The sequence below is a fragment of the Rhyacophila brunnea genome, unplaced genomic scaffold (assembly GCF_057557595.1).
Source record: "Rhyacophila brunnea isolate RB1 unplaced genomic scaffold, BYU_Rbru_1.0 scaffold_15, whole genome shotgun sequence".
Taxonomy (NCBI): Eukaryota; Metazoa; Arthropoda; class Insecta; order Trichoptera; family Rhyacophilidae; genus Rhyacophila; species Rhyacophila brunnea.
This window is the reverse complement of record NW_028232806.1, coordinates 3,058,225-3,085,411: the sequence shown is the minus strand read 5'-3', so window position 1 is coordinate 3,085,411 and position 27,187 is coordinate 3,058,225. Positions and strand designations below refer to the sequence as shown.

At 37.6% G+C, this 27,187-nt stretch overlaps 1 protein-coding gene across 1 annotated transcript in view; it reads left to right on the top strand.

Annotated features, from left to right (window-relative positions):
• enc (R3H domain containing protein encore) overlaps positions 1-26,185 on the top strand; it is a 134,719-nt gene extending 108,534 nt beyond the window's left edge. The window contains exons 21-32 of the mRNA XM_085942680.1: positions 5,522-5,589; positions 7,185-7,933; positions 8,349-8,507; positions 10,081-10,398; positions 11,879-11,984; positions 13,463-14,784; positions 16,062-16,138; positions 16,250-16,448; positions 20,032-20,244; positions 22,474-22,531; positions 24,212-24,877; positions 25,131-26,185. Of these exons, the coding sequence (XP_085798806.1) occupies positions 5,522-5,589; positions 7,185-7,933; positions 8,349-8,507; positions 10,081-10,398; positions 11,879-11,984; positions 13,463-14,784; positions 16,062-16,138; positions 16,250-16,448; positions 20,032-20,244; positions 22,474-22,531; positions 24,212-24,282 (3,340 nt within the window). The 3' untranslated portion in view covers positions 24,283-24,877; positions 25,131-26,185. The remainder of the gene's footprint in view (positions 1-5,521; positions 5,590-7,184; positions 7,934-8,348; positions 8,508-10,080; positions 10,399-11,878; positions 11,985-13,462; positions 14,785-16,061; positions 16,139-16,249; positions 16,449-20,031; positions 20,245-22,473; positions 22,532-24,211; positions 24,878-25,130) is intronic.
• The last annotated feature ends 1,002 nt before the right edge of the window (positions 26,186-27,187 follow it).

The following is a 27,187-nucleotide window of genomic DNA, read 5'->3' as shown; positions in this document are numbered from 1 at the left end:
TGTGTCGTCGCCATTATGTGGCGCTTCCAAAAATACTTTGCCACTCATCAGATAGCTCCGCCAAATATAATCCTGCAAATGGTGGCTATCAGAAGAGATGTTCCTTCTAATTTTTCTACTGTGTGTGCGGATCATACACTCGTCTGAGCAGTAATTTTTGTATAAAAAAAAATATTCACTGTTTATTTATTAATTATTTACTTGTCAAATTATTACGTCACGAATGACGTATATACCTAATATACACAGTGGCAAAGACTCCGTACATGGCTATTATTTAAAGCAGTGGTGTCCAATCCCTGGCGCATTAAGATGCAAGATTACAAGTGGCGCATTGCATCTTTGCGCCTACTTATTCTTTTGAAGTAGGCGCCATAACTGAATCCATCTTCATATTTTCAACACCTGAGTGCTAATTAAAAGCAAAACAAGGTCGCGAACAATTGATTCAAATTTGAAGAATTCTCTGCTGCTCTCAGTAACAAATTTAACACCAAACGTTGAAAGACTAGCGAAACCCAAACGTTCAAAAGCTCTCAGTACTCCATCCCTGAACTTGTCTGTGAAAAAAATTGGCGCATGGTATGCAAAAGGTTGGTCACCCCTGATTTAAAGCCTACTTTTTAACACATAGCCACCCATACATGAGACATTCTCATATTAGAAAAGTTAATTAACCCTATCCCTGCGTATGGCATGTAAACATGCCATAGACTTTATCTCGTGTTTTTGACCAAACTAGAAGAGACACTTGTGGATAATATGCTTTAAAAATTAGTTCAAACCTTTAGGTAGACATATCAGGCAACAGATCATAAAAATGTCAAGTAAAACACAAGGAAATATATTTTTGAAAAGAACACTCGTTATTCAGTCGTTTGAATCGCGCGCCATTGCGAAAACGGGTGTACTAGATGCGTCACCAGGGTTATCAAAACAAAACATTGGTCATGCATCGAAAAGTGTGCATCGATAATATTTTTATTTCTCTCTCTTTCACCCTGTCACGTCCCAACATTGGGGCATAGGGCAAGCACAAGTTGGCGCCACTTCCCTCGGTCCATCGCCAACTCCTGTGCCTCCCGCCATGTCAGACCTGCAGCACGTAGGTCGCTTTTGTAGCATCGCTGCAGGGTGAGGGAGGGCCGGCCACGGCGACGGAACCCTTGAGGCTGTGCCACAAGGGTACGAAGTGCCGCACTCTTTGGCGGCATCCGGAATACATGTCCCAGCCACGTGAATCGTCTCTTCGTGATAACTTCAATCACCGAAGGCTGTTGTGTCTGCTCACGAACTCGGATATTTGTAACGCGGTCGTACCAATGTACCCCTAAGATTCTGCGGAGACATTGATTCTCAAAGCTCAAAAGCCGTGACTCTTGAAGCTTAGTAAGATGCCATGTCTCACAGCCATACAGGAGCACAGGTAGCACGCACGCGTTAAACAAACGACATTTGGTCCTCACAGAATACAGCCTTGACCTCCATGCGACTCCAAGTTGGTTGAACGCAGAGCCCGCCACACCCATGCGGATTCCAAGCTCACTAGAAATACCATACCATCATCGGCAACCGTGGCACCCAAGTACTTGAATCTGGACACCAGCTCGACGGGCAGACCAGAAACCCGCAGAGGAGTGTCGGCGTCGATGCAAGCAGCACTGCACATGGATTTGGTCTTAGCGGCATTCAGATGAAGACCCACACGCATCGAGTTCGCGGCTAGCCTGTTCACGGTCACCTCCAACCTCTCGATCGTCGAGTCAAACACGACTGCGTCGTCTGCATACTCCAAGTCGCACAGTCTTTCTTCGCATAGATCGCTTGTGTCATCATGATGTAGGCGTATCCCACTGTCGGGGCAAACCGTCTTACGCATTATGAAATCCATCATGATGATAAAAAGAAAGGGCGCAAGTACACATCCTTGCTTGACTCCTGACGTGATTTCAAAAAGGTCAGAGGATGTTCCGGCTGCTCTCACGCGACACTCTGTATTGGTGTAGAGAGCACTTATCACGGCGACCAGTTTCCGTGGGACACCATATCCTAGCAGAATTTGCCACAGAGATTCACGATGAGGACTGTCAAATGCCTTTTCATAGTCCACGAAGCAGCAGGCGACAGGTGTATTCATCTCTTGGTACTGTTGCAGAAGGCTTCGGAGAGTTGAAATATGCTCTGAGCAGGACTTCCCCGGGACAAATCCACTCTGCTGCGCACGCAAAACGTCCAGCATGGGACTTCTAATCCTGTACAGGAGAATCTGCGCCAACACCTTCCCGGGAACGCTGAGGAGAGTGATTCCTCTGTAATTATTACAGTCTTGTGGGTTACCCTTTTTGTGCAGAGTAACAACGGTACCATCCCTCCAGGCTTTGGGGCACTGCTCCCTTTCCCACACCTCCTGCAGAAGGTCACACAAGGCCGGCAATACAGCGCTCAGTCCGCAGAGCAGAAATTCTGCATGGATGCCATCATCTCCAGGAGCTTTCCTGCGCTTCAATCTTTTGACAGCCTCTTTAACTTCAGCAGTTGTCGGAGGATCTTCGCAGAATCCCTATGCAATAGTGATTCCAAGGGCGGTGATCTCCGACGGAATATCGAAGGGATGCAATGGAGGTGGGCGATTCAGGACATCACTGAAATGTTGGCGCCATAGCTCCTGGACCTTTGCAGGTTCGGTGACTGTCACTCCGTCAGAGTTGCGTAATGCAGTGACCACTGGACGTTTCTTACCGCAAATTGCTCTGGTGATGCGGAAGAGAGCACTTGGATTATTCTTGCAGGCAGCAGATTCCGCATCCCGAATGAGGTCATCCAGGCGTCGGCGCTTATCGCGGCGGGCAGAACGCTTTACCACGCGGTCCATTGTCTGGTATTCCGCGCTGCGCTGTGGGTCGTATGTACCATTGTCTCGCAATTCTTTCAGGAGCTTCCTCTTCTCAATCATCTCCCATGTATGAGGTGACATCCAGTCCGGTCTGTGCGTATGCCGCTCTCCTAATGCAGTAGTTGCGGAGCTCATTATAGCATCCCGGAATAATATCCATTTTCCTTCCAAGGGATCCGAGTCGATGGAAGACGTGATAGTTCTAGCATCATATAAGCGCTTCTGCAGCTCCAGCTCATAGGTTGCACGCACACGGGTACTTTTCAGTTTTTCCACATCGAGTCTGACCGTCCTTTTGGGTTTTGGGACTCGTTTGAGGTCTATACGGGATTTCCCGACCAAGAGTTCGTGGTCACTGTGGATGTCTGCACCTCTATATGTCCGCACGTCTAGCAGTTCATGCCGGTATTTCGCTTTGACCAAAATGTGGTCGATCTGGTTTCTTGTATTACCGTCTGGCGATGTCCATGTATATTTGTGGATGGTCTTATGAGGGAAAAGACTACCACCAATCACAAGACCATTCATTGAGGCAAAATCTACCAGACGGGAACCATTATCGTTCATTTGGCCAAGGCCATGTTTTCCCAGCACAAAGGGTCCACGCGAGGGGTCAGATCCTACTTTGGCATTAAGATCACCAAGGATAACTGCATGATCACAGCTGGGGATATTTCCAGCGGCTTCCGCCAAACTTTCGTAGAATGTATCCTTATCTGCATCGCTAGCAGCCTCTGTGGGAGCATAGCACTGCAGAAAAGTGATGGAGCCCGACTTGGTCTTGAAAGTAGCGCGGAGTAGACGTTCGGAGATAGGTTCCCAGCTGGTGAGGCACTTGCAAGCTTCCTTGGACATCAGCAATCCGACTCCACTACGTCGCAATGTGGCGTGTCCGGAGTACAATAGACGAAACCCACGAATAAACTTCTCGCCAATACCAGTGAGTCGACACTCACTGATCCCGAGAACATCTAACTTGTATTGAGAAAGTATTTCTGTTAGATGCTCGGCCTTTCCAGGGACATTTAGAGTACGGATATTGTAGGTTCCAAAACAAAATCGTTTACCGAATTCAGGCGAGGTCGTCAAGATGGAAACGGGGGTCCGAGGCTTCCCTGTGCTTGGATTAATCTGTTGTTTTAGGGTGTGCAGGTGATCATCCCACAGCACCCGAGTTCACTGGTGGGGCTGCCACCTTAGGGCCCGTGAACATGCCCTGGTTTTCTGTAGGGGTTTTCCTTCCCGTAGCCAGAATGTACCAGTTTTTAGGCGCTGGTGATTCGCCTTGCACCCTCCTCTATCTGCTACAGCATGCTGCATTGCCTAGGGACCCCCACGGAGAGGTTAGAGGTAGGATTTGTTGGCAGAGCTATCATGGATAGTCGACATACTCAGCATTTCAAATGGAAGCACACCTGATCTGGCATCAAGGCATACCCCACTGAAGTCATACCAACCTTTGGTCCACTTGGGTTTATTTACTTTTTAATTAATTATTATGATTATGTTAGTGTTATGTATTTTTTCTTAGTGATCTGTGATCTCGACAGAAACATTTTGAAGATTTGTTTTTAGTATTTTTTATCATTATAAATATATGTGAAATAATTATTTCACCCGCCAAAATGTCACTACCACATAATATTATCGAAGAAATAATGCTGGAAAATATTTTATCGATGCACAGCTCTCCAGTAAACTTGTTTGGCTTTGTTCATTGTTCCATATTTGATATTAACATTATTATAATGGGTAATAATTTTTATTTTTATGTGCCACGAAACTGTGTTAGCTTTGTTCACATGCTCATATTATGCCTGGCGATTATTCGACAGGCCCTTTGTACAATGAAAAAGCCGACGGCGCCTCATAAATTATATTATAATAAAATAATAATATTTTAGCAGTGCGGTAATTATTTTTAGTGTTTTATTCTCCAAAACATCCTAATGAATAAGTGGATGACATTATTTTATGGCGACGAAAATAAATATAGGTTCAGAATTTGAAATGGTAATAAAATTTGAGTTTACGACTTACTAAATGCGATAAGCGATAACCCAGTGATTATTCCACAAGTGATTTAGTAATATATCTGTCATAGACCGTAATCAACTACAGCAGCATGTACTCAACACAGCCCTGTGTATAACGAATACAAACGCGGCGAATTGCTCGGTAGTATGTGTTGAAACTGTGTATGTGAAGACTGGACAGTCGCCATTTTGAACGCGCGGTCAAAGCTTGGATATTTTTTAGCGTCTTCACTTTCTTCGATTTATTTTAGTGAGAATGTAACGAATATAGTTTATTTCTTGGTGCATTTGGAATAACTGATATATAGTTCATCTAGTAATCTATTTTTTAATTTTGGAATCGATCTGTTTTAGCTGTAGTGACCGTTTTAACAGATCACTTGACTGAAAATAAATTCCCGCGAAAATGGCTCGCAGCGAAAGGGTTAAGTAATGACACTAATACATAACCGGCTATGACACTAATACAATCATAAAAATGAGGTACATGAAATATTAATTTTTATATGACTACCAACTTAACCGCATTACAAAACGTTATGAGGATTCCCAATATAACCCAAGCTCATTAACGTCCATCTTTTGTTTTCAGTGATAAAGAAGCTTTGGAAGAATGCGGGGAAATTTCTGACGACACTGTCTGTGGCAGTATTACTTCCGGTAAGTCTAAAATTATATTATATTATGTGATTGGGCCAAATATGGTGGCCGTCATTCCTTATTTCCCCACCTACCTCACATCCTTATTTATTGTTCTCACAAGACCAGCCAACCAGCAATTATGGGTCATGAGACGACCGTGATTGCGAATAACATTCATTTACTCCAAGACAGCCGAGTGCGTAGGCTTGTTAAAGTTATCGCGCTATATCTGATACGATACGAACGAGGCCGTATTAACTACATAGTGATTCATACAAAATGTATCTATTTGACCTTCGTTGCACTAAATCTGATACAGTTTGAGCGAACGTCGCGTCTATCATCATCATTCGTCAAACCTCATTATATCATCCATCAAGTGTACTATCCGTTTACCTGTGCGTGAGTGCGTGAACACCGAACCGGCCTTAGCCCTCAACATAAAGGTCAGTGTCTAGCATCCTGTGTAACCCCCCCCCAGATCCGTAATCCACCAACCATCACCTTAAAATTACAGTCCACTGCTAAAAGCGCCACCAATATGTATTCATTTTTCATGCTAGTCCATCTACCTGATAATTGGTTGTACTAATGCTGAATTCCTGCTGGGATCGCATGAATTTAATTTTGATTTTATCGGCATTATTCAAATCTAATTTGTTTGAAAATACACTGAAACTCGAAGAACTCGACTGAAAGTTTGTAGCATATTATGTCAACATGTTCTTTCACCTTTTCGAGAATATTTCTTTTCACTTGAATCGACAATGTTTTTCTTTGCTGAGGCATTAAAATTAAACAATGACATTAATATGGACAAAGCATCTGGAAAAAAAATGACACTCACTTTTTTGTCGGGTCTGCCGAATGGCATAATCTGTTCTAACGCCATTACAATAAAGGTGATATTGCTATAAATTCTCGGTGCTTCATCTCGGGTCTGCCGAATGGTTCGGTTCGAACGGGTTCGCTCAAACGAACATTGATACTAGAAACACTGTTCTAACGCCGTTACAATAAAGGTGATATTACTATAAATTCCCGATGCGTGATATCGCATAATGGATATTGCGTGACGTCTACCTATGCATGTGCGAATGTTACGTTTGAATTTACTTGCTAGCTACTGTACTGAGTGTGTCGTCCATTAATAATGTCATTAGGTGTAAACAACAAAAAAAAATATCCAATCGCATTGTTTAACCTCAGTCTTGAGAGCTGCAAATATGTCTATAAATAGAAACGTACATATGCGTCTGGAATTCAAATAAATTGGAATTTTAATTGTATTTTAAATATTTTGGGACTCCGGGAAAGGACACCGTACCTAATATTGTACCCCGGATACGTCTAATATGAAGTTTTGAGACAGACTTGGCTGTAATTGGATATTATACTGTTCTGCAATATAAAGTGTGCACTATTTTTGTACAGCTTACCTCTTCATAAAATCCCAAGCCGTATCAGTGTATATTGTTACTTAAGATATTTATAATTGTTTACCTCCATCCAATAGACAGTCTGACTGGATATCGTACACTGCGAGCGGTTTTTGAATTACTTATAGAAATGTTAGTAAGATAAAATAAGAAAAATTGTTTTTGTTGCTACAGATCCGCCTAATGATGCCAGCAGTCCAAACCCTGCAAAGCCAGAACAAAACGACGAGAAGAATGAAGAATCACACTCCTGCGCTTGTCAAGGCTGCATAAACACCGATGCACTTCCCACCAAAGACGATCATACAAGTCCGACCAGGGACCATCATAACGACACGCTTTCCACTAATGATTTACCGCCAAGCAATTCACCGAAACAGAGAAACAATGACACCAAAATTGCTACACACGAAGACAATGTCATTAAAGATGTAATTAACATAGTAACCAATCAGAGTCAACTAGACACACAATCAGTAAACGGGAATGATAAGAAAGAAAACCTTGTCCAAAATAACAGTGGCGTCATCATTAATGATGATTACGCTAACAAAATACATTCGGTCGATTCCAAAGAAGAACTACAGAAGATTGGAGATCATGGGAGGAAAATAGAAGACCAGAACACTTTGATAGAGAAGGCTTTCATCAATACATACGCACCGGTGCCTCAGGAGAAGGTTCCGGAGTATGTAAACCCTGGATTTTACTGTCCTGAAGGCTGTAAAGAGGAGAAGGCACTGGGTTACGATGCGCGGAGTCCAGATGTGAGCAGGTCAGATAATTTCATTCTGGCGCCGTACCCCGATATGGTGCACAGTGCTGCCTTCTTTGGTGTGGAACAACAGCAGGGCGCACCTCTCAATCAACAACAGTTCTACGATCATGCCGGGAATATCTTTCATAATCCTGGAAATCCAGAGGTAAGTAAATAAATCGACGGAAGTATTTGTCTTTTTTAATTTACGATAAGTTCAACACTGATATTTTTCATTAGAGGGACCTTCTCAATTGAATGGGAAAGGACCGAGAAGTTCTGCGTTGTATCAAAACCAGAAAACCACAGTACCTCGGCCACATTATGAGTTCAAAAGTACAGCATTCCCCAACATGTCATCCAAGGAAACACCAATGGTTAACGTAGCGGAGGACAATGCCACATTTCGTAGCTTAAGAACCTCCGTGATTGGTATGATTGGAGCTCCACCAACTGTTCGGGTAGCAGATGATAAATCAAAGATACAATGAACCATCATTCGTTAGATGAACAATCACGTAAAATTTATAATAATAGTACACACAGTACTTCATACAGTAATTCTTTTTTTATTATTTCAGCTGCAAGCTTTTGGGCACCCCATGAACTACAAACCGGCCACTCCTCAGCAACCTAGCCAGATGGCATATCTTCCTCAACAGGAAGGTGTACCGGCTGGATATCCTGAGCATCTCCCGTATGCAGGACAGATCTTGCATCAGTCACCTTATAGATTGCAGGTTTGTCACCCTATGACTGCACATTAATGTCAATTTGGAATTGGATTAACATCCTTTGCTGACATCTCAGTAAAACTGTGTTTCTGCAAAGCTAGGTTTTCAGAAGTAGCAATGTCGTTTGATTCAAAACGTTCCATACCAATTGGCCAACACTTCATTGGCTGCATACCACATAATACCAATAGGTTGTTCAATGAACGGCACCAATTGTGTTATGAAATGTCAAAAACTATGCAAACATCAAATCTATGCGAATTTAGCTATAAGCGTATCCTATTGATTCACTGATGGGTCAAGGCCTTCCTTAGTTCTACACTGCCATGTGCATTCACCGAATTTTATGAGTTTCTCGACCCATTAGGTTTTAGGACGTGGTTGTTGTGCCCTTTGGATTCTTTAGTATAACTGCAGTTATCCACTCATTGAACAATATGTCCAACACATTGCCATTTCATCAACTTGTCGACTAATACAGTAAAACCTCGTTAATACGAATTCCACGGGACCGAAAATCGAAAAAAAATTCGAAATATGAAATGTACGGGGGAAAAATATAAAAATTTTGAAGAAAAAAATATTATTAATATATATATAAATATAAATTACAATCATAGTGTGCCTACAAAATTTCCGATTCCGTGTCTATTAATGGGTCATAAAATGTCAGGATTATATATATAACCTTCTTAAAATATGTAATTTATTATGATTTAAGAAAAATCCGTCACAATTTTCAATGACTGGCTCATGAAATAGTGTACCTACTTTATTACGGCTTATTGAATATTTTTGTATTCATGTTTATACTCATTTCAAAGTTTTTTTGAAGCATTTTTGTACTCATTTCGAATTACGAAATTCGAATTAAAGGTATGGTTTTATATGAAAATAATGTTCAAGGGACTTTTTTTTGCGAAAATTTCGAATTATGGCGAATTTCGAATTATCCATGTTCTTACTAACGAGGTTCTACCGTATATCGCATACTTTTATCTGCCTCCTTATCCATTGGTTTCTTTAGTGGTCTTTTTGTGTTATCCCCAATATGCACTCTTCCATGCCATGTCGTCGCTATAGGATTGGTTTGTCGAATATCCGTTTTTTCGAAATCGACCTTTTAATGCAGAATATTTTTTTGTATCTAAATGGACCAGAACCATCCTTTTCTTTAAATTACTTTGTAATGGTAATGAATACATCATTTGTATGCTGTAAAAATGACAATTTAAATATTTCCATGTATTTAAATATAGGATTATGATATTTTGTTTTTCGTCTCCTGAACATTTGGTGTATTCGACAAACCAATCCTACAGCAACGATGTTGCATCACTAATTTTTGGATTCCTCTTACATTGTTTCACATGCATACATGACCACCGGTAGCACACATTAGTTGAAGTGACAATGGTAGGTCACTTTTGAAAATACCATTCAGGCGCCCAAATGCTTTCCATGCCAGTTGTTGACTCCGAGTTGGACATTTATAGTTGGTCAATTTAAGTGCATATATAGTAAATCAATGATGAACTACGCTATTTAACAGCCTTGTGATGATAATTCTATTTCCCAGGAGCAGCAAGACCAAACACAACTCCAGTACCCTGCGCTGAACCGCACACCGACTTCGCCACTCCGTCAGCAGCAAATAGTCATTCCGATCCACTCTAAACCACCGCAGCTGCCCGCCTCTCCCGCCCTCATCATGAACGAGGGCCATCGGTCAGAGACACCTAACCAGCAAATGTATCATCACCAGGAACTGCCGGTGCAGGCGTGCTATGCAGGGATGGGGGTTAGGGACCATCATGGACATCAAGTGGCTCCACAGATCTTGGCTGGCGGTGGTGCGCACGTTCGAAGATTGGCTGCACCACAGATAGCTTATCAGGTAATTGCAACTCAATCTGTCTAGCTAGATTAGAAATCCTATATGTAGAAGGTTCAGCAGGGCTATTCTAACATATAACTTAACTCAAAAATTAAAGAAATTATGTCATATTCCTATTTGGCAGTAGATGTGGTGGAGGAGATAAAGTCGTAGATGCTTGGATGTTGGGAGAGGAGGGTGTTTATTTGTCAGTACAAGAATACAATAATACTTTAATAAGGATGATAAAGATGACAGCGTGAGATTATAATCGCGGATAAAGATGTACTGGTGAGATCGGTGTGATCAAGAGATCGATTAAATTAACAAACTGAGAGACTTGATTCGAGTGGAATGACGGTTGACTATGTCGAGTGAAGGACTCGTGACAACAGTAGTGCGTCGCATGACGGACTCGATGAGTGAGTGAGGATTCATGCATTGTCCTTCCAATTTATACAAATGCAGTACATAATACTACAAGAGATATTGTTGCAATTAACAAATCATAACAGACCCTACTGATCTAGTTATGATTGAGGAAGTGCTGACTTTTATTATCGCTCTATTGTTTTGTTTTGACAACAAAACATACATAATATTAAAGTGTGTCACTCATTTAATGCTGAGTGGTATGATTGTTACACCTGTATATGAATTGTTAGGTGTGATATTTTTTGTTGTGAGCAAGATAGAGTATGACAATTACATATTGAGAATTGAGATACGGCGATTTTATAATGTTTATACTAATTTCCTCAAGACCATGGATACGCATGCACGAAACTCGCACGAGTTCACGCGAGGTTGGCCGAGCTCTGCAAAAAAGGAGATGCATTTCACACGACATGCCTACCAACTTAAATATTCGCCGATTACTGTGTTACCAATTGTTGTGAATTACTGCCTTGTATACGGAATTGCCCCAAGTGATATCCATATATTTTGGATTTAGAAAAATAATTGGTTTGAATAGTCTTGCAAATGTAAATTTTTACCACTGTATCTCCTATGGATGATGTAAAAACATCCCAATAAACTCTTTACGAAAAGAATGATTATGTTTTTCGTGATTCCTTATGAATATTGTAAGCCCAGTTATATGAAAACCGATTTTAAAACAATTTCAATCCATGATTTTTTTGCAAAAAACCCTTCGGCGTTTTTACGTGTGCAAAACATATATTTATATTATTGTGAATTCACATTTCGAGGGTATGTTAAACCATCTGTTGAACTGACCCTCGATAATATGATATGTATATGTAAATTATTTTGTATGGCAAAGTTCCACATATCCAAAGACGCCACAATGACGTACAAAAATATATATATATATTTAAAAAAAAAATCATTTAATTTTATTCATAAGATGTTTGTTACGAAAGATAGTGTCTCGAAATCCAGTTGTAATGCCTCATAACAATAAAATTTTAATATGTCGATTTTCCCTGACGGCAGTTTAGAAATGTGATGATATTTCGATGATTAATTTTAACAGGTGGGAAATTCTCCGTCATGGGGCTGTTGGCCGCAGTTGACCCTGTACAGCACGCCGGCACACCAGCCCGAAGATATGACACAGCACAAGATTCCACAACACCCTGGTTAGTCTACAATTAGATTAGTCCAACAGCCATTAATTACAGAATGCTTACCGATCTTAGAATGAGACAATATATTTCAAATATCCTATTTAGACATAAAGGTCTGATACAGACTGACGTTTTGTGTATAATAACTCTATTTCTGTAAAATACCTGTGAACTGTAGACCAACTTCTATACCAAGTCTTCTATGTCAAAAAGCTGCATGCTCTGACACTATTACCAGTGGCGGCTGGTGGTCTTCAGAATAGCATTTTCTGGTAGTGCGCAATGGTTTACCTTCTATACCCAGCATTGGAGCATAGGGCAAGCACAAGTTCACGCCACTTCCCTCGGTTCAACGCCAACTCTTGCGCCTCCCTCCATGTCAGACCTGCAGCACGTAGGTTGCTTTTGTAGCACCGCTGCAGGGTGAGAGAGGGCCGGCCATGGCAACGGAACCCTTGAAGCTGTGCTATAAGGGTACGCAGTGTCAAACTCTTTGGCGGCATCAGAAACACTTGTCCTAGCCACGTAAAGGTCGTAAAGCGTTTTTAAGCGTGTAAAGCGTAAAAAAAGTTTTTAAACAGTTGATTTCATTTCAGCAGAATGATTTAATATCAATAAAGAAAAATAAATGTCACGGTTTATGGCTTAACGCTCCGAACAATGAATGCGTCAGGCAAATAAATAACCGCTGATGTGTTTTTTTTATATTGAATGTATTTGAGTGGTTTAGAAATAAATGCGGCAGTTTGTATGTTCGTAAAAGTTTGGCGATTCATTAAATCTTAAATGTGGAATTGTTAAAAATTAACAACATTGTTATAAAACAGAAACTGGCGTTTTTGTTTCTAGAGTCCTAGGACTTGAATGTGCAGGTCTAACGGAAGCACTCCAGCAAGGACAGGCAACGCGTCGGTCTTATGAGCCTTAGTGAGGGCAACCGCTGAGAAGAGTTTTCCGGATGGACAATAACTTACAATGTGTACCTGTGTACTATTGACCAATTTCTATATCAAGTCTTCTACGTCACAGCGCTGAATGCGCTAACACTGTTACGTTGCATGCTCTTTGCTTGTTGACGCTTTGTAGCAGATACTCTACCTCTGGTAGAATTACCAGAATTAGATTTTAAAAAAAAATTCTGTTTTTCCTTCTCACGTTCCTCACATTCTACATTCGAAATAACGCTATTTAGATACTTCCCTAAAAGTTTAGGCATCTTAAAGTTTATACCACACACTGAATTATGAGCGTAGGAAATGTAGTAGGGGGAAAGTGAATGGCAGAGTTTTAGTTCCAGAAATGTGACAGTGGTGACATAGAAGACTTGATACAGAAGTCGTACTGTAACTCATCAATATGCCCTCTTCTCGGACTATATCAGACCGTGTTTCAACTAAAGACAATTTTAATTCAGCCCTGTTCGGATCTATTTTTAATTCTTTGTTTACCGAAATATTACATTATATTATAAGTATTCTACTGTGTTACAGCTGCCGCGTACCACCTCCACGAAGCAGCCACTATGGCCACGATGCCACCCATTCCCCAAGCATTCTACCAACACCCGCCCAACCTGATCCAGGCGCAGCCTTCGCCTTACTTTCCATACGCCGCCTCCCATCAGGGCCACCCCATTCCATATCCAATCTCACCGCAGCAGTACCCTCAAATCTACCAGCCCACATACCGACCTGAAGTCTGTCTACAGCAAGGATTCATCGAGAGACCGCCCGACTCAAGAGGAAGCGCTAACTCTGGATCGTCCAGAGCTACTCCGCTGACGACATATCCATCGGTTGATAACGCTGGTTTCAGTAATATAGACGGTAACTTCGTCGGCGCTTTTCCGTACATGCATCAACTTTATCAGACGTATCCTTACGCGTATGGACAAGTTACGCAAACAAATTTAAATTATGAACAGAACTATGATCAGAATGTCAATGCTAATTTACCACCAAAGATTAATAATACTATAGATTACTCAATTAATTCTCCGCAGTATCAGAAGAGTACGTATAAAGGAGGTAATAATCACATTCATAGGAGTGTTGTGACATCACCGAAAGACAATTTCGTTGATCGTAAAGACGGTAATATTACACCGAAAGCTCTGTTAAAACCGCATGATGTTTCAACGCAAGAATCGATGGTCGACGTTACGTCGGATTCTGAAACGCAAAATAAAAGTATACGTGACAGAAGAAGAGGTTTTAGAAACGCTTCTAGTTTAAGTATTTTAACGAAACAAGACAGTTTTGAAATCAGTGAAAGTAAAGATAGTAAAATCAGAACGCAGTATTATTCCATTGACAGTGCGAATATTACAAACGAGCAAAATGTTCCTAGTAAAAATATTGACAATACAGTGGAAGTATCGGAATGTCAAAAGGTGTTGAGAGACAAAGTTTTGACGAGTAATTTAAGCAACGACGCCAAAGCGTTTGTTCCTAAAAACGAACAGAATGAAACACCACGCGTTCCCAACGTAATGACAGAAGGCAACGCGGCGTCTTGGGTGAACGATAAAACAACTAATAGAATCCCTAGTAATAACCTCGACAGCGATGACGTTGCGTCGAGATTGAACGGAAGCGGGAAAATGACGTGGGGGAGGCAGAATCAGAACTTCAGTTCGAGGAGTTTCCACAATTTTCCGAAGAACTACAACAGGGGGAGACAGCAGGGGCCTAATGACAAATTCGGAGGCAGGGGTAGAGAGAATAGACTTGTGGGGCAAGCTAGTGTGGACGGAGGCCTGCAGAGGCTCCGGCAGTCCATGGTTGGCGATACTCCCAGATCACCATTGCAGGTAATTTATCAATATGTAATTATTATATGTAAAATAAATAAAATTTGATTGATTGATCAAGTTATCATTTTCTCGTCCTGTACAATATTTACGCTGAGATATCCCGGTTCCGGTCTAGCTCAGAACTGTGTCGAACTCAGGATTCACAAAAATTAATTAAACAGATTTGGGTTAAATGAAAAGTCTTTTTTTTTTTGTTATAAGCACGTGGCTTTATATTTTCAGTGATTTTTCTTTGCTACACACTTATATGCTAATAATTAAAACAATAGTTTATTTTTTTGGCGCGGAGTACACGACTTTAACTTGCGTCCGCTCGCAACTCCCGTTTCTTCCGACTACTTTTAAATAGAAGAAAAAAATCTCACTTGACAATTGAGTGAGTGGTACAGTCGCTACAAAAGGAACTTTCATACTCACTCTCTTCCACTCATACATCTTTCACGCCCATCTCTTTCAAACTTAAAAAACAAAATCTTACATATTATTACAAACTATTTCTTTTTATCCAGATAGCCAAGTGATACGTCATATGCCTTTCATATTTTGTTAATTGACTATGTGACCAAGCTGCACGCTTAGGCCTACAAAACTTTATTCCGGCTCCCCATTGAAAACGGGAATTCCAGGAGTATGTCAACGCCAATATTTTTAAATTCAAATTGCATTAATTTTTGGCTATCAGCTTTTCTGTTTTAAATCAAGGTATCATTTAAGTGTCTTAATTACTAACCGACGTCCGGATCACTCAAAATTTTAGTTATACCGTACTAGCACTTACTAATATATTTTTATTTTTGATTAAATTAAAATTTATCATAATTTCTTTATTTTTTTGATTTATATGACATAAAATAAAAAATATTTTTCTTTTTAATGTTTTCAAATGGGTAGGTTAAGACATCGCCTTAAACCCCCTTAAAATTGTTTTTGAAATGTTTAATGTTTAATGTAAATTCTTTTGTTTAAATAAAAATGAAACCACGTGGAAACTTACATTTTTAAATATATCAATACTCTGCATTGAAATCATTTGTCACTGATTCTTAAGCTGGGTACTCAGTAACCGTTGCAGATACAGTAACTAGTATGAACGCCAAACAGTTAGTTTGCAAGCCTAATAAATAATCAGTTTGCATCTAGAGTTGGTTACAGTATATGGAACGGTTATAGTTATGACTCGCTAATGAGTACCTGGCTTTACGTTACACCAAATATCATATATTATGAAATGGCACTCAACACCTATTATAAACTTTCTATTTCTACTCTTTCAGGCATCTCCAGTTTTGGCGTGGCCCACTTCAGGAAGTCCATTGAACAGTTCTTCCCAAACCAGACAGACTTCCCGTGGGTGAGTATTCTATTCCACAGAGCGGAAGTTATGTATTAATAAAATCAAATACGACTGAATTTATTTAACTAATAGATTCAGTATTAAATTATTATGTTTTAATGTTTACAGTGGTAGCGCAAGCGGTAGCCCGACCCCCTCTTCCTTTGCTCTTCCAAACCTGAGTCGCCCCCCGCCAACTGTTGCTCCCTCAGCACCAGCGCAACAGCACAATCAGTCGCCGTCTCCGCACCCGCCGAGCGTAGATCCCGCATCACTACCGAGGAACATTGAACCTAGACAATCGCCCAATGTTACAAGACAGTTTAGGGTAAGAATTTTATTTGGATCCTGCCATGCACTTTAGATTACTCCTACTTTTCGATGTTTTAAACATTGAGAAACAATATTCTGCCAGTATAAAATGTAATATGTACCTTGTTAATACGAATTCTACGGGAATTTTTAATTTCGTTTACAATCATAGATGTGCCTACCAAATTTCTGATACAATTCTTTCAAATTAAAATCTGTGCAAATACCGTGCGTCATTAATCCATTAATTGAAGTTACCAAGTAATGTAGGTAGGTATTTACTACTATGTGTTGAGCTAGAATTATAAAAAAATATGAAATATTTTTTATTTTTCCAATTTGTCAACACAATTGAGCGTAGTTATGCACAAAGCAGCCAAGCCACAATTTTGAAAAAATGAGTTATTGTGATTTCCATAATCTCACACTTTTGTTTTACATTCTGCACAAATCAGCCAAGCTGCTGTCATACAAACATCTCATATAAATGCGTTTTAAAGATTTTGCAAATCGCAGAATATGACATTTTCGATTTGCATAAAGCAACCAAGCTGCTGTCATACAAAAATGTCATATAAATTCGTTCTAAAAATATGCAATATTCGTTCTGCAAAAAGCAGCCAAATGATAATATTATGTACTTACGTAAATTTTTAAAATCGTGACTAAGGTGTGTTTTTCTACATTCAATTAATAAACATTATTTTCTCAATTACATTATATGTTTTTCATTTTATTATATATAATATAATATACAGATTTTTCATATAAAAAATAGTGCCAGGCAGCTAAATATTGATGTATAATTTACAAATTTTTCGAATTATTTTCAGAATTTTGAAATTCCCATAATAATTTAGTAACTTAGAAGGCTATTTTTAAAGAAAATAAACAAAAATAAAGACTTTTCTTACAAAAATAAGACATGGCTGCAGAATGCACATTCTAAAAAAAATCATTTTACTCAAAACACCTGGACTGCTAAAACACCAAAATTTCATAGATTATATGCTTTTATCTCTTCAAAAGTTATACAAAATCATATATATATACATATATATAATATCTCTCATTCAAAAAGTATACACAGTATACAGAGGCTTTGCTGATTTAAAGAAACACAATTTACATAAAAGTGCTTCTATCTCTGTTTGAGGTTTGTGTGGCTCGGCTGCTTTGTGCATAACTATGCTCAATTATTGTTTTGCATTGTCTAGTAAAACCAATGACATTAATATGGACGAATCATCTGGGGAAAAAAATGACACTCACTTTATTATCGGGTCTGCCGAATTGCATAATCTGTTCTAACGCCATTACAATAAAGGTGATATTGCTATAAATTCCTGATGCTTTTTGTTGGGTCTGCCTAATGGTTCGGTTCGAACGGGTTCGCTCAAATGAACATTGACATTAGAAACACTGCTCTAACGCCATTACAATAAAGGTCATATTGCTATAAATTCCCGATGCGTGATATCGCGTAATGGAAATTGCGTGACGTCTACCTATACATGCGAACGCGCGAATTTACTTGCTAGCAACTGTATTGAGTGCGTCGTCCATTAATAATGTCATTGAGTAAAACTGTGTGAAAATCCAATAAACAATCAACACCTACAGCCCTGAAACATAGAGTTATTGTTATTCCTTTGAGTGGAGTGCAGTTGTGCCACTGATGTGTTAATGTGTCATAAAATGTCAGGATTATTTTTATTACCTTCATAAAATAAGCAGTTTATGATGTTTTAAAAAAATTTGGTCACGATTTTCAATGACTGGCTCATGAAATTCGAATTAAAGGTATGGTTTTTGATATATTAGTATTTTGTAGTTGTGATCATTATCGTCACAACTACAAAATAAAAGAGAAAGCCGATAGGATGGAATAGAGTATAAAGTTAAAGAGAGCATGAGACATAAGCAAACAAGGAAGGGCCATGGGTTACCTGCATCCCTTTCAAGCTGAACAATAAATATTCCGCAACCTCGCAACTGACAACTGTAAATTAAATTCGAATACAATAAGGATTTACACGGCTGAAGGCACGTGCAATCTATGGTTAAAGATGTAAATAATAATGTCCTGGGCGCCACACAATCGTGAGACCGTGAAAGATTATAATTATATAACAGTGTGGAATAAAGTGGGAACAATAAATAAAAGATCAATTTATATACTTGACCGAAACTATATTATCGTCAAAGCAAGAAATTAGAATTACATTAAAAGGTTATTAAGCGGCTCGATATTGAAATTTGGAATTACTAAAAGAAATACGAGCAGCTAAGTTAGAAAAGAAACATTGAAAGAGTAGTGAATCAAATAATAATAGTTTTAAAATACCAAATTGGAACGACAAGAGGCTTCAAGCACTGCGGCTGCAATCGTGCTCCGTTAAGTGACGTCCATTATAAATGTTGGGTAAAACTAAAGCGGAGCACGACTTTACTGGACGACACTCAGAATCAAAAAGCCTTGTTGCTGCGTTCGCACCTTGCGACCTCCGTTGCGGCCGGAAATTCCAACAGCGACATCTGTTAAATCGCTTACGCTCCATTGACGTGACCATAGATCATCGTCGGGGTTGCCAGAGGTATGAAAGTTAGTTATGATCATTTTGAACATAACATTTTATATGAAAATAATGTTCTAGGGACTTTTTTTACGAAAATTTCGATGTAATCAAATATATTCTAACCAAACTAGACGCAAATCTAATTTTTTTTTACCATGTCCGATCCTAATAAGATCATATACGCCTACACAGAGTGGAAGTTTGTATTAACAGATTTTTGTTTTTACAAGAAATGGATGTTAGCCACTCGCTCAACCTATTAGGTCCATACTCTAACTCAAACACAAATCGAAAAACAATATGTATGCCAGACCCAAGATTCGAACCTGGGACACACGACGTTATAGGCCGGCACTTAAGCTGCTCGGCCATCGTGGCATCGACGCCGTCATATCTAATAATAGGCAGGCAAAATATCAGAAAAATAAAACTGCTGCAGATAGATTGTTATTATAATTATAATTTTTCAGTATGCCGTAAGTTTGTCAGAAAACGCTACTACAATTTAAAATATTATTAGCGATTTCCTCTGCTTTTTTTTGTTTAGACTTTGTATGCATGGAATAGGCTGCGTGAATTGTGAGGTTTCTATGATTCCGCGAGATGTCATTGCCTAATTTAAATACACACACAAGTAAATATTATTTTGTATGTATGTATGTCTACATGTCAGGTAAACATTAAATGTTAAATAATCACTTCGAAAAGATAGATAAAGTTAAATAATCACTTTCGTATTATTGATAACTATGTTTTGATATTTATGAACACCTACTTTTGAACCATTCAGTTCTTTTTCAATTTGAAGTTTTACACTTCGATATGTTTGTATTTCTATTTTCTGTCTTTCACCTATTTTGATCATTTTTATTATGTGTTTTATTTAGACATGGATTTGATCTCAATGTTATACGGCCATTGGCTTTCAATACAACATCCCACAGTGAACTGTGATATAACCAACTGCATACGTATAATTTTCTCGATTAGTAATCCTAATAACACATTTTCTTGTTACAGAACCATTTCACGCACTATCCTGACAGAAGCAATTCCACGGGGGGACTGTACCAGCAGTCACACCAGGGCCAGAGACCTCACAGCGTTTCCCAAGTTTTAAATCCCGGGGGACGCGGTCTCATGCAGACGCCACCTCCCCCCACCGCAGCCATACACTCCCTGCTACAGCATTCGCATCAGACGGCGCCCCATCCCGCTTACATCTTCAGACAGGTCAGAGAAAATGTCAGACATGTAGTTTTATCGAAATTTATTCGACTGGATTATCCAAGACACTATCACTTGGCTAGCGACTGCATCTTGAAAATATTAAAAAGCTTTCTAATTTTTACATTGTGATATTCATTTGAATCCGTTTCAGTAGAAATCTTGCTTTTGTCCAGCCCATCTGGACAGAGCTCTTAGTGATCAACGACCAAATAACTCGACATAATAGGCTATTACCACGTGCATAGATTTGCCAACAGTATGTATTTTAACTCTTTTACTCCCAGCTGATTTAGCCTAGCATATGCGAAAACTCCCAAGCGTTTTTTGACAAAAAATCGTCGATTTAGTTTTTTTTAAATAATTAATTCTGCACATGTTTTAAAAATTTGAAACTTTTTTTGTGTGTTCTCAATGGTGTAAAGCAATAATAAGTAATAATATTGATAGTTTACATTAATAAAACAAAAGAAAAAAATAATGTATCAATATTTATTTAGAAATGAACGGATAAAACTATGTTTGAACTACAAAACAAGTGTGACAACATTTTTTTATTTATAATTGATATATCAAATTTTATAATATAATCTATCCTTATGTAGTAACAGAAAAAAAAAAATAAACATATTGTTATTTCTCTATGAAATAGAATTTTTTTAAAGTAATCAAAAAAAATCGTATAGTGTCAAGGTATTCAAGAATATTATTCAATTCACGAAATCACAAGAAAATTCGATACAGTATTGAGGACTAACTGATATGGTAATGAAGTAATTTCTAAAAATAAGTTTCAAAGCACTAAATCATTTATAATAATATTTATATTCATGTATTTTTTCATCATCTTACCAAAAGTACAGTGGCATCCATTGTTAGTTCAAAAATTACAAAATTCATTTTGTAATGTGATATATGAATCATAAAACAACTCAACAATCATAAAATGTGTCATAAAAATAATGTTTTATTATTTTTATGACCCTCTTTGGTCTCAAGTTCGACAGCAGAGCAATTATGACTTGTGAGTTAATAGGGTATGACATAATTATAAATAAAGCTGACACTAAAATAAATGTTACTCACACCCAACACACAGTGAATATAATGCTTTGTCTACACGAGACGAAATATGACGGGAAAAAATTTGGAATAAATCGTAAATTTGGTTCCAAACTTTCGGCCGATGGATCGGCCCAGATGGAGTTTTCGCATAGGTATGGTGGGCCGAATGGGAGTAAAAGGGTTAAACTGTAGATATTCCACTTCAGCTGTAGAAAAAGACGGTAGTAATTATTCGTGATGATGGAGTAGGCGAGTTTATTTTCTGTTTCAATAATTACAAGGGTACAATCGATACAATATAATAATAGAATGAAAATTCGGTGCGATGTGTTTTTAATCGAGTGACATGTCCTATCAATTATGACCCGCTATTTATCGACCTGCGCACTATGGAATAATATGTTGAAATGATTATGCAAGATATTGCGGATCCGCTATCTCATAATCTTACGAAATCATATTATATATACTGACTGATTCTACGTGAAAATGATTATTTTTTAAATAATATTATAATTGAGATCTGGGTCACAAGAATCCGATGACAGCCGCAAAACTATCGCTTTAATAAATGTTTACTCATAAAAGTGATGACTGTCTCACTAATCTTAATCTTCAAGTGTAAGCGAGACGTGCGATGTTGTCATTGTACGGTACTATTTGACAGGTTCGGACATGTTCGTAGATAATCAGTAAATGTCAAAATGCAAGTACCAATTATTTCGTAAAAATTCAGAAGCTTCCAAACTTTTTTGATACATTCATTCATGCAATCTTGCAACTTGCACAATAATACATGTTTACACATGCATTTTCTTGTTATGGCCGCAATAATACGTACTGTCAGCAGTAAATCCGTGCATGTGTAAACGGAGTATAAGGGAAATTCAAAAACTACAATTAGCACTACTTTATATAAAACTAAACGATAAGGAGGGAAACGAATACATGACATTATAGAAGGTGCGAATGGGCCCAACATTTCGCTCGGTGAACGGACAATTGCGTGTGCATGGCAGCGAAGAACTATGGAATGAGCTATGGGAAGGTCTTCATCCAACAGTGGATCGGCCCCAATTATTGATGAAATGTATTATTGAATTTTGTATGTCGGTATTATGTATGTATGTAGATTTATTTATATGTAATTTTATTATTTTTGTTGTCTAGGTACCCAGATGGCTTCGAACAAACCCTGGTCCTGGCCTATTAGCACCTACTCCACCTCGTAAGCATTTAATTTTTACTTTATTTTAGACCATGCAGTAGTCGCGAAATCATCAGATATCTTCCACGCCAAGTAAATCGACTGCAGTCAATTACACTATTGTTAATAAAAAAAAATAAAAAACTTATTAGAATGCGTTTTTTCAAATTCCAACAGACTTTTTGAAGCCTTGATTTTGTAATTGTATTATTAAAATTGCCATTAAATATATGAAAAAATTGGCTTTAGGCTCACGCCCAAGACACCTATGCTCCGTCGAACGTCACAGCCGAAAATGGGAGAGACTTGTATGATTCTATACCAAGTTTAAAATAGTCCCAGAATAATGTAATAATTAATGTATTCCATATAATTTTAAAGTGAATAAAAAAATGAAATAGCTAGATCTATAGTTACATATGTTATTACAATATGGTAGGTATAAAAACCAGATGATCACTGCTTTTATTTCTTTAATATAATATACAGTACACTCTCAGTAATCCGCCACCCCAAAAACCAGGCAAATTTCCAATTAGTGAAAACGGCTGATTATAGTGCATAGGTACATACAAAATAATATGGTAAAAATTAAAACAAGGAACAGTAAAAACGAAACAATGATGCGGTTCGTCGATTGTATATGTACGTATACGTACGAATACGCGGTCATTGTCTGCCAGGCATTTATCACGGCTCCCCATACGCACCCACACTATCGACCGACCGCATTATTGTTTCGTTTTTACTGTAAATATTTCGTAAAAATAGTTTTTACTGAGAAATTTTTACTAGAAACTATGTAATGGTTTTCTTTATAATCAAAATCAAGTAAGGATTTATTAAATTATACATATTAAATAAGCTAAGTTTATTCCTACATGTATTAAACCATGGGCGGCCAACCAATATTGTACATTTTAGCAATGTCAGTAAATGAAGCACCGCTATCTATCTTTCTTAAAATTTCCAATTTTTATTTTAAAGTTAATGTGTCATGTTCACGCTTTCGAGAAGACTCCATTTTGTTAAATTATTCAAACAAAGAACGTGGCAGAAGAAACGAATAGAAACACATGCGTCAGATGCTAGAATACACAGCGGACTAACTGAAAGAAAACGGTAATGTTATTGACTCAGGTTAAATTTAATGGGAACTGGGCTAGACGGCGGACAGCTCATAAGAGACGTAAGTCATAATATTGGCACGCGGCGGACTACTGAATTTGACATACGCATACCGGCGGATTATAGACTTTGGTTTTGTGCTTTCAACCAGTAAAAATAACAGCGGATCATAATAGTTGTCGGATAAGCGAGCGGCGGATTACTGAGAGTGTACTGTATATGGAAACGATTGATATTTTATTTATAATGAGTTATAAATAACCGCTGAAAATTGGATAAGTAAACAAATGTATGTATGTATTAAGAAAATTAATACTATCGACTGAGGGAGAGTACTTGATGGAATTTGAATTTACATTCTAATTGATTTGAGTTTTGTACTACTATTATATTTGAGTCATTTTTTGTGACCTGGGTTTCACCTTTCGGCGTTACGAAAAATAGTGTCTTGAAACATTACAATTTTGTGTTTTACTCGTGTATTCTCTTAAAAAAGTAATTTCAAAATAACCTTATTACATTTAAATACCATTAACTTCTTCGTATTGTTTTAAAATGTATTGTATCTTTCAGTTGGTGGTCAGCCCAGAATGCGATTCCCTCGTCCGCCGCATCCGGCGCAGGCTCACCATTTCTACCGATGATACCAACCGTCAACAGATAAAAACAGCCATCACTGAGCAGAATAGCCGGCAACCTCCCGCTGTTCCTGCTAATAAATTATTATTGATAAGAGAGAAGAGAGACAGTACTTATCATAGACAGACCAGAAACACTTCTTCTAATCCATAGAGTTTTAATTGTAACTACACCATAGAGAAGAATACTATCATTGTTTAGTTAATGTTGCTTTGTATGTATTTATTATTGTAATATTTCGTAACTTGTAATTTTTTTTATCACATCGGTGAGGACGGAATTGAGATGCGGCTCTTTAAAAATCTTAAATAATTGAGACGGTGAACAGAAGAGGGGCCTAAGCAAAATAAGGGCTTTCTGTTGTGAGTGTTTTTAGAATTCTTGACTCCTTATTTTACATGACGTATGCAAGTATCGCAAATATAGCTGTTTTATATACGTACTTATCAGTGGCGTGGGGTAAATAGATGTTGTGCACGCGGTGTATGCTTTAATTATTCCAAGATATTCATACGATAGTATAAATAATAATATCCTTAAACCAGTAAATAAATTCAATGACATACTAAATGCTGACACTGCTCCCTGTGAGAGCAAGTTGTCAGCTGAATGCAGAACTATTCTAACTTACATTTGAAATTTTTGAGGAGAGAGTTGAAACAACTTACTGAAATTATTTATTATCTTTATGGATAAATGGATGCATTATATTTTAGTAGGATTATTGATGAAAAAAATGGTGCATACACTGGTCCATATAAATAATAAATAATTGAAGTAGGCTGTTCCAAAAAACTCTTCTGCAAAATATTTCAAATGTGAGTTAGAATAGTTCAGGATTCAGCTGACGAAGTGTACTGTGGTCTCGGACTTGGTATTTGATAGAATCTTTTTCATATTGAAACAGTTCTAGTTTTATTATAGCTTTAACGTATAATTTCAGCGACAGTGCAAACCCATTTATTTGTTTTAAAAATCTGTCATCAAGTAGTCAATATAAATAATTTATTTAAAAATTGGAATATCCGACCTGAACAAAAATGCCATGGGTATCTCAAAATACCTCTTGTAATTTTAATATATCAAAATCTCAAAAGACACCATACGCCACTGATACTTATATATGTATATATACATATTTAAAACTGCATCCGTGATGGTTGAGTGATAGTGTGTCCGCTTGTTAATCGTAGGTCTCTGGTTCGAATTCCAGATTTGGCAAATACACTTGTTTTTACATTAGGCAAGTGGCTAAAATCCACTAGATGTTAAAAATACTATTACAAAATATCTTCGTGATGTGGTCAAGATCCACATTGGATTGTAGAGCCAATGGGAAAATAAAACAGCATCAAAGTGTTTAAACACCTTTTCCTTAAAATTATAGTATTGCACTTAAGCCACTCTTCCACTCAGGTCCCCTCAAATTATACTAAACCGGTCCAGAAAGTGCATTCATTCATAAAAATACTGACAGTTTTTATTACTGCGAATGATTTGTGACAATACTCACGTTAAGTTTATTAATTCCTATGTGTTTGGTTACTTCTTGAATCAACACACCATTTCAAGCAAAGAACACGTCAGTGTAAAGAGTAAATAATTTGAAATAATACGAAAAATACTAAGGCACTTTTGGGGTGTATGCTTCGCCGAAACGTCCGTTTCGTTTGGCACCCTCGATTATATTTATATATACTTGATAGTGGTTTTGTAAACCTGAAATGTCATATTTTAACACGTATTTCTATCGATCAGATGAGTATATATATATAAAATTGACAACATTTTTTATAAATCAAGTGACCAAAAATAATTACTTACAAAATTGACAACTTGTAGTAAAATCGAAAATTTAAACCCATGTCCACTTCAGAGAGATTTGATTGATAAATTATTGTAATAGTCAAAAAAAATCAATGGTACTATAAACATCCAAATGATGTAATGCAATGGTATACATACGTATAACAAATTTTATTTATTTCTGTATTTACAATTCAAAAGAGACCGCCATCTTAATTTCGACCCCGATTTGAATTTGGAACACAATATTTTAAGCTTCATACAAATGCAAGCGAAACCATGACATGTATTATCTTATTTTCGACATTATATAGCTGTGAGAACAATTTTATAATAAATATACTACAGTAATGTGTGGTGTCATCTATGGACGACCCCTAATGTCATTTGAGGATACTATGTGCAAAGTCAGTTACCGCCGTAAACTATTATTCCGAGGTATTATCAATTGCAAATTCCAATGGAAAGTTTTACGAAATATATTTTACTCTATAATGTTAATCGAACATTAAATTAAATATATAATATGCGTGCGTGTTGACAAAAGAATGATTGAAAAAGTGTTACATTCAACCGCGCGTATCTTTGAAACTAAAAATGGATTTATTCTCAATTTTAGAACGATTACGTTTAAAATAATACATTTCTATAATGTTAATATATTTTATATGATCTTGAAACGTTTATTTCCAAGATTAAAAAGACAACCCATCATAATGGCATAATATATGAAATTCCTCATTTTTCTACCTTTATTAAACGCGTGCGTCCTTAACAATTTTGGAAGGCTATTGTTCTTACAGCTATATTGAAAGTGCACTGCCTTATGAATTTTTAGATCAAGCGAAAGTTTCATCAAAGATCAAGTCATGTTCTGACAAAACCATTACATAATGTGAAATAATAAAAAATTTATCAGTCAAAAATGTAGATCGATGTTCCGTTGAGATAGACTGCGAAAATTATAACTTGAAGTGTCATGCTGCGATATATATGAAAGGATTGCCAGTATTAGGAGACTTTTTCCCCATTTTTCCAATCTGTCAGGATATTTTTAGTTACATATATGGTAACACTGAAATGTTAAAAAACATCTACCTGTCA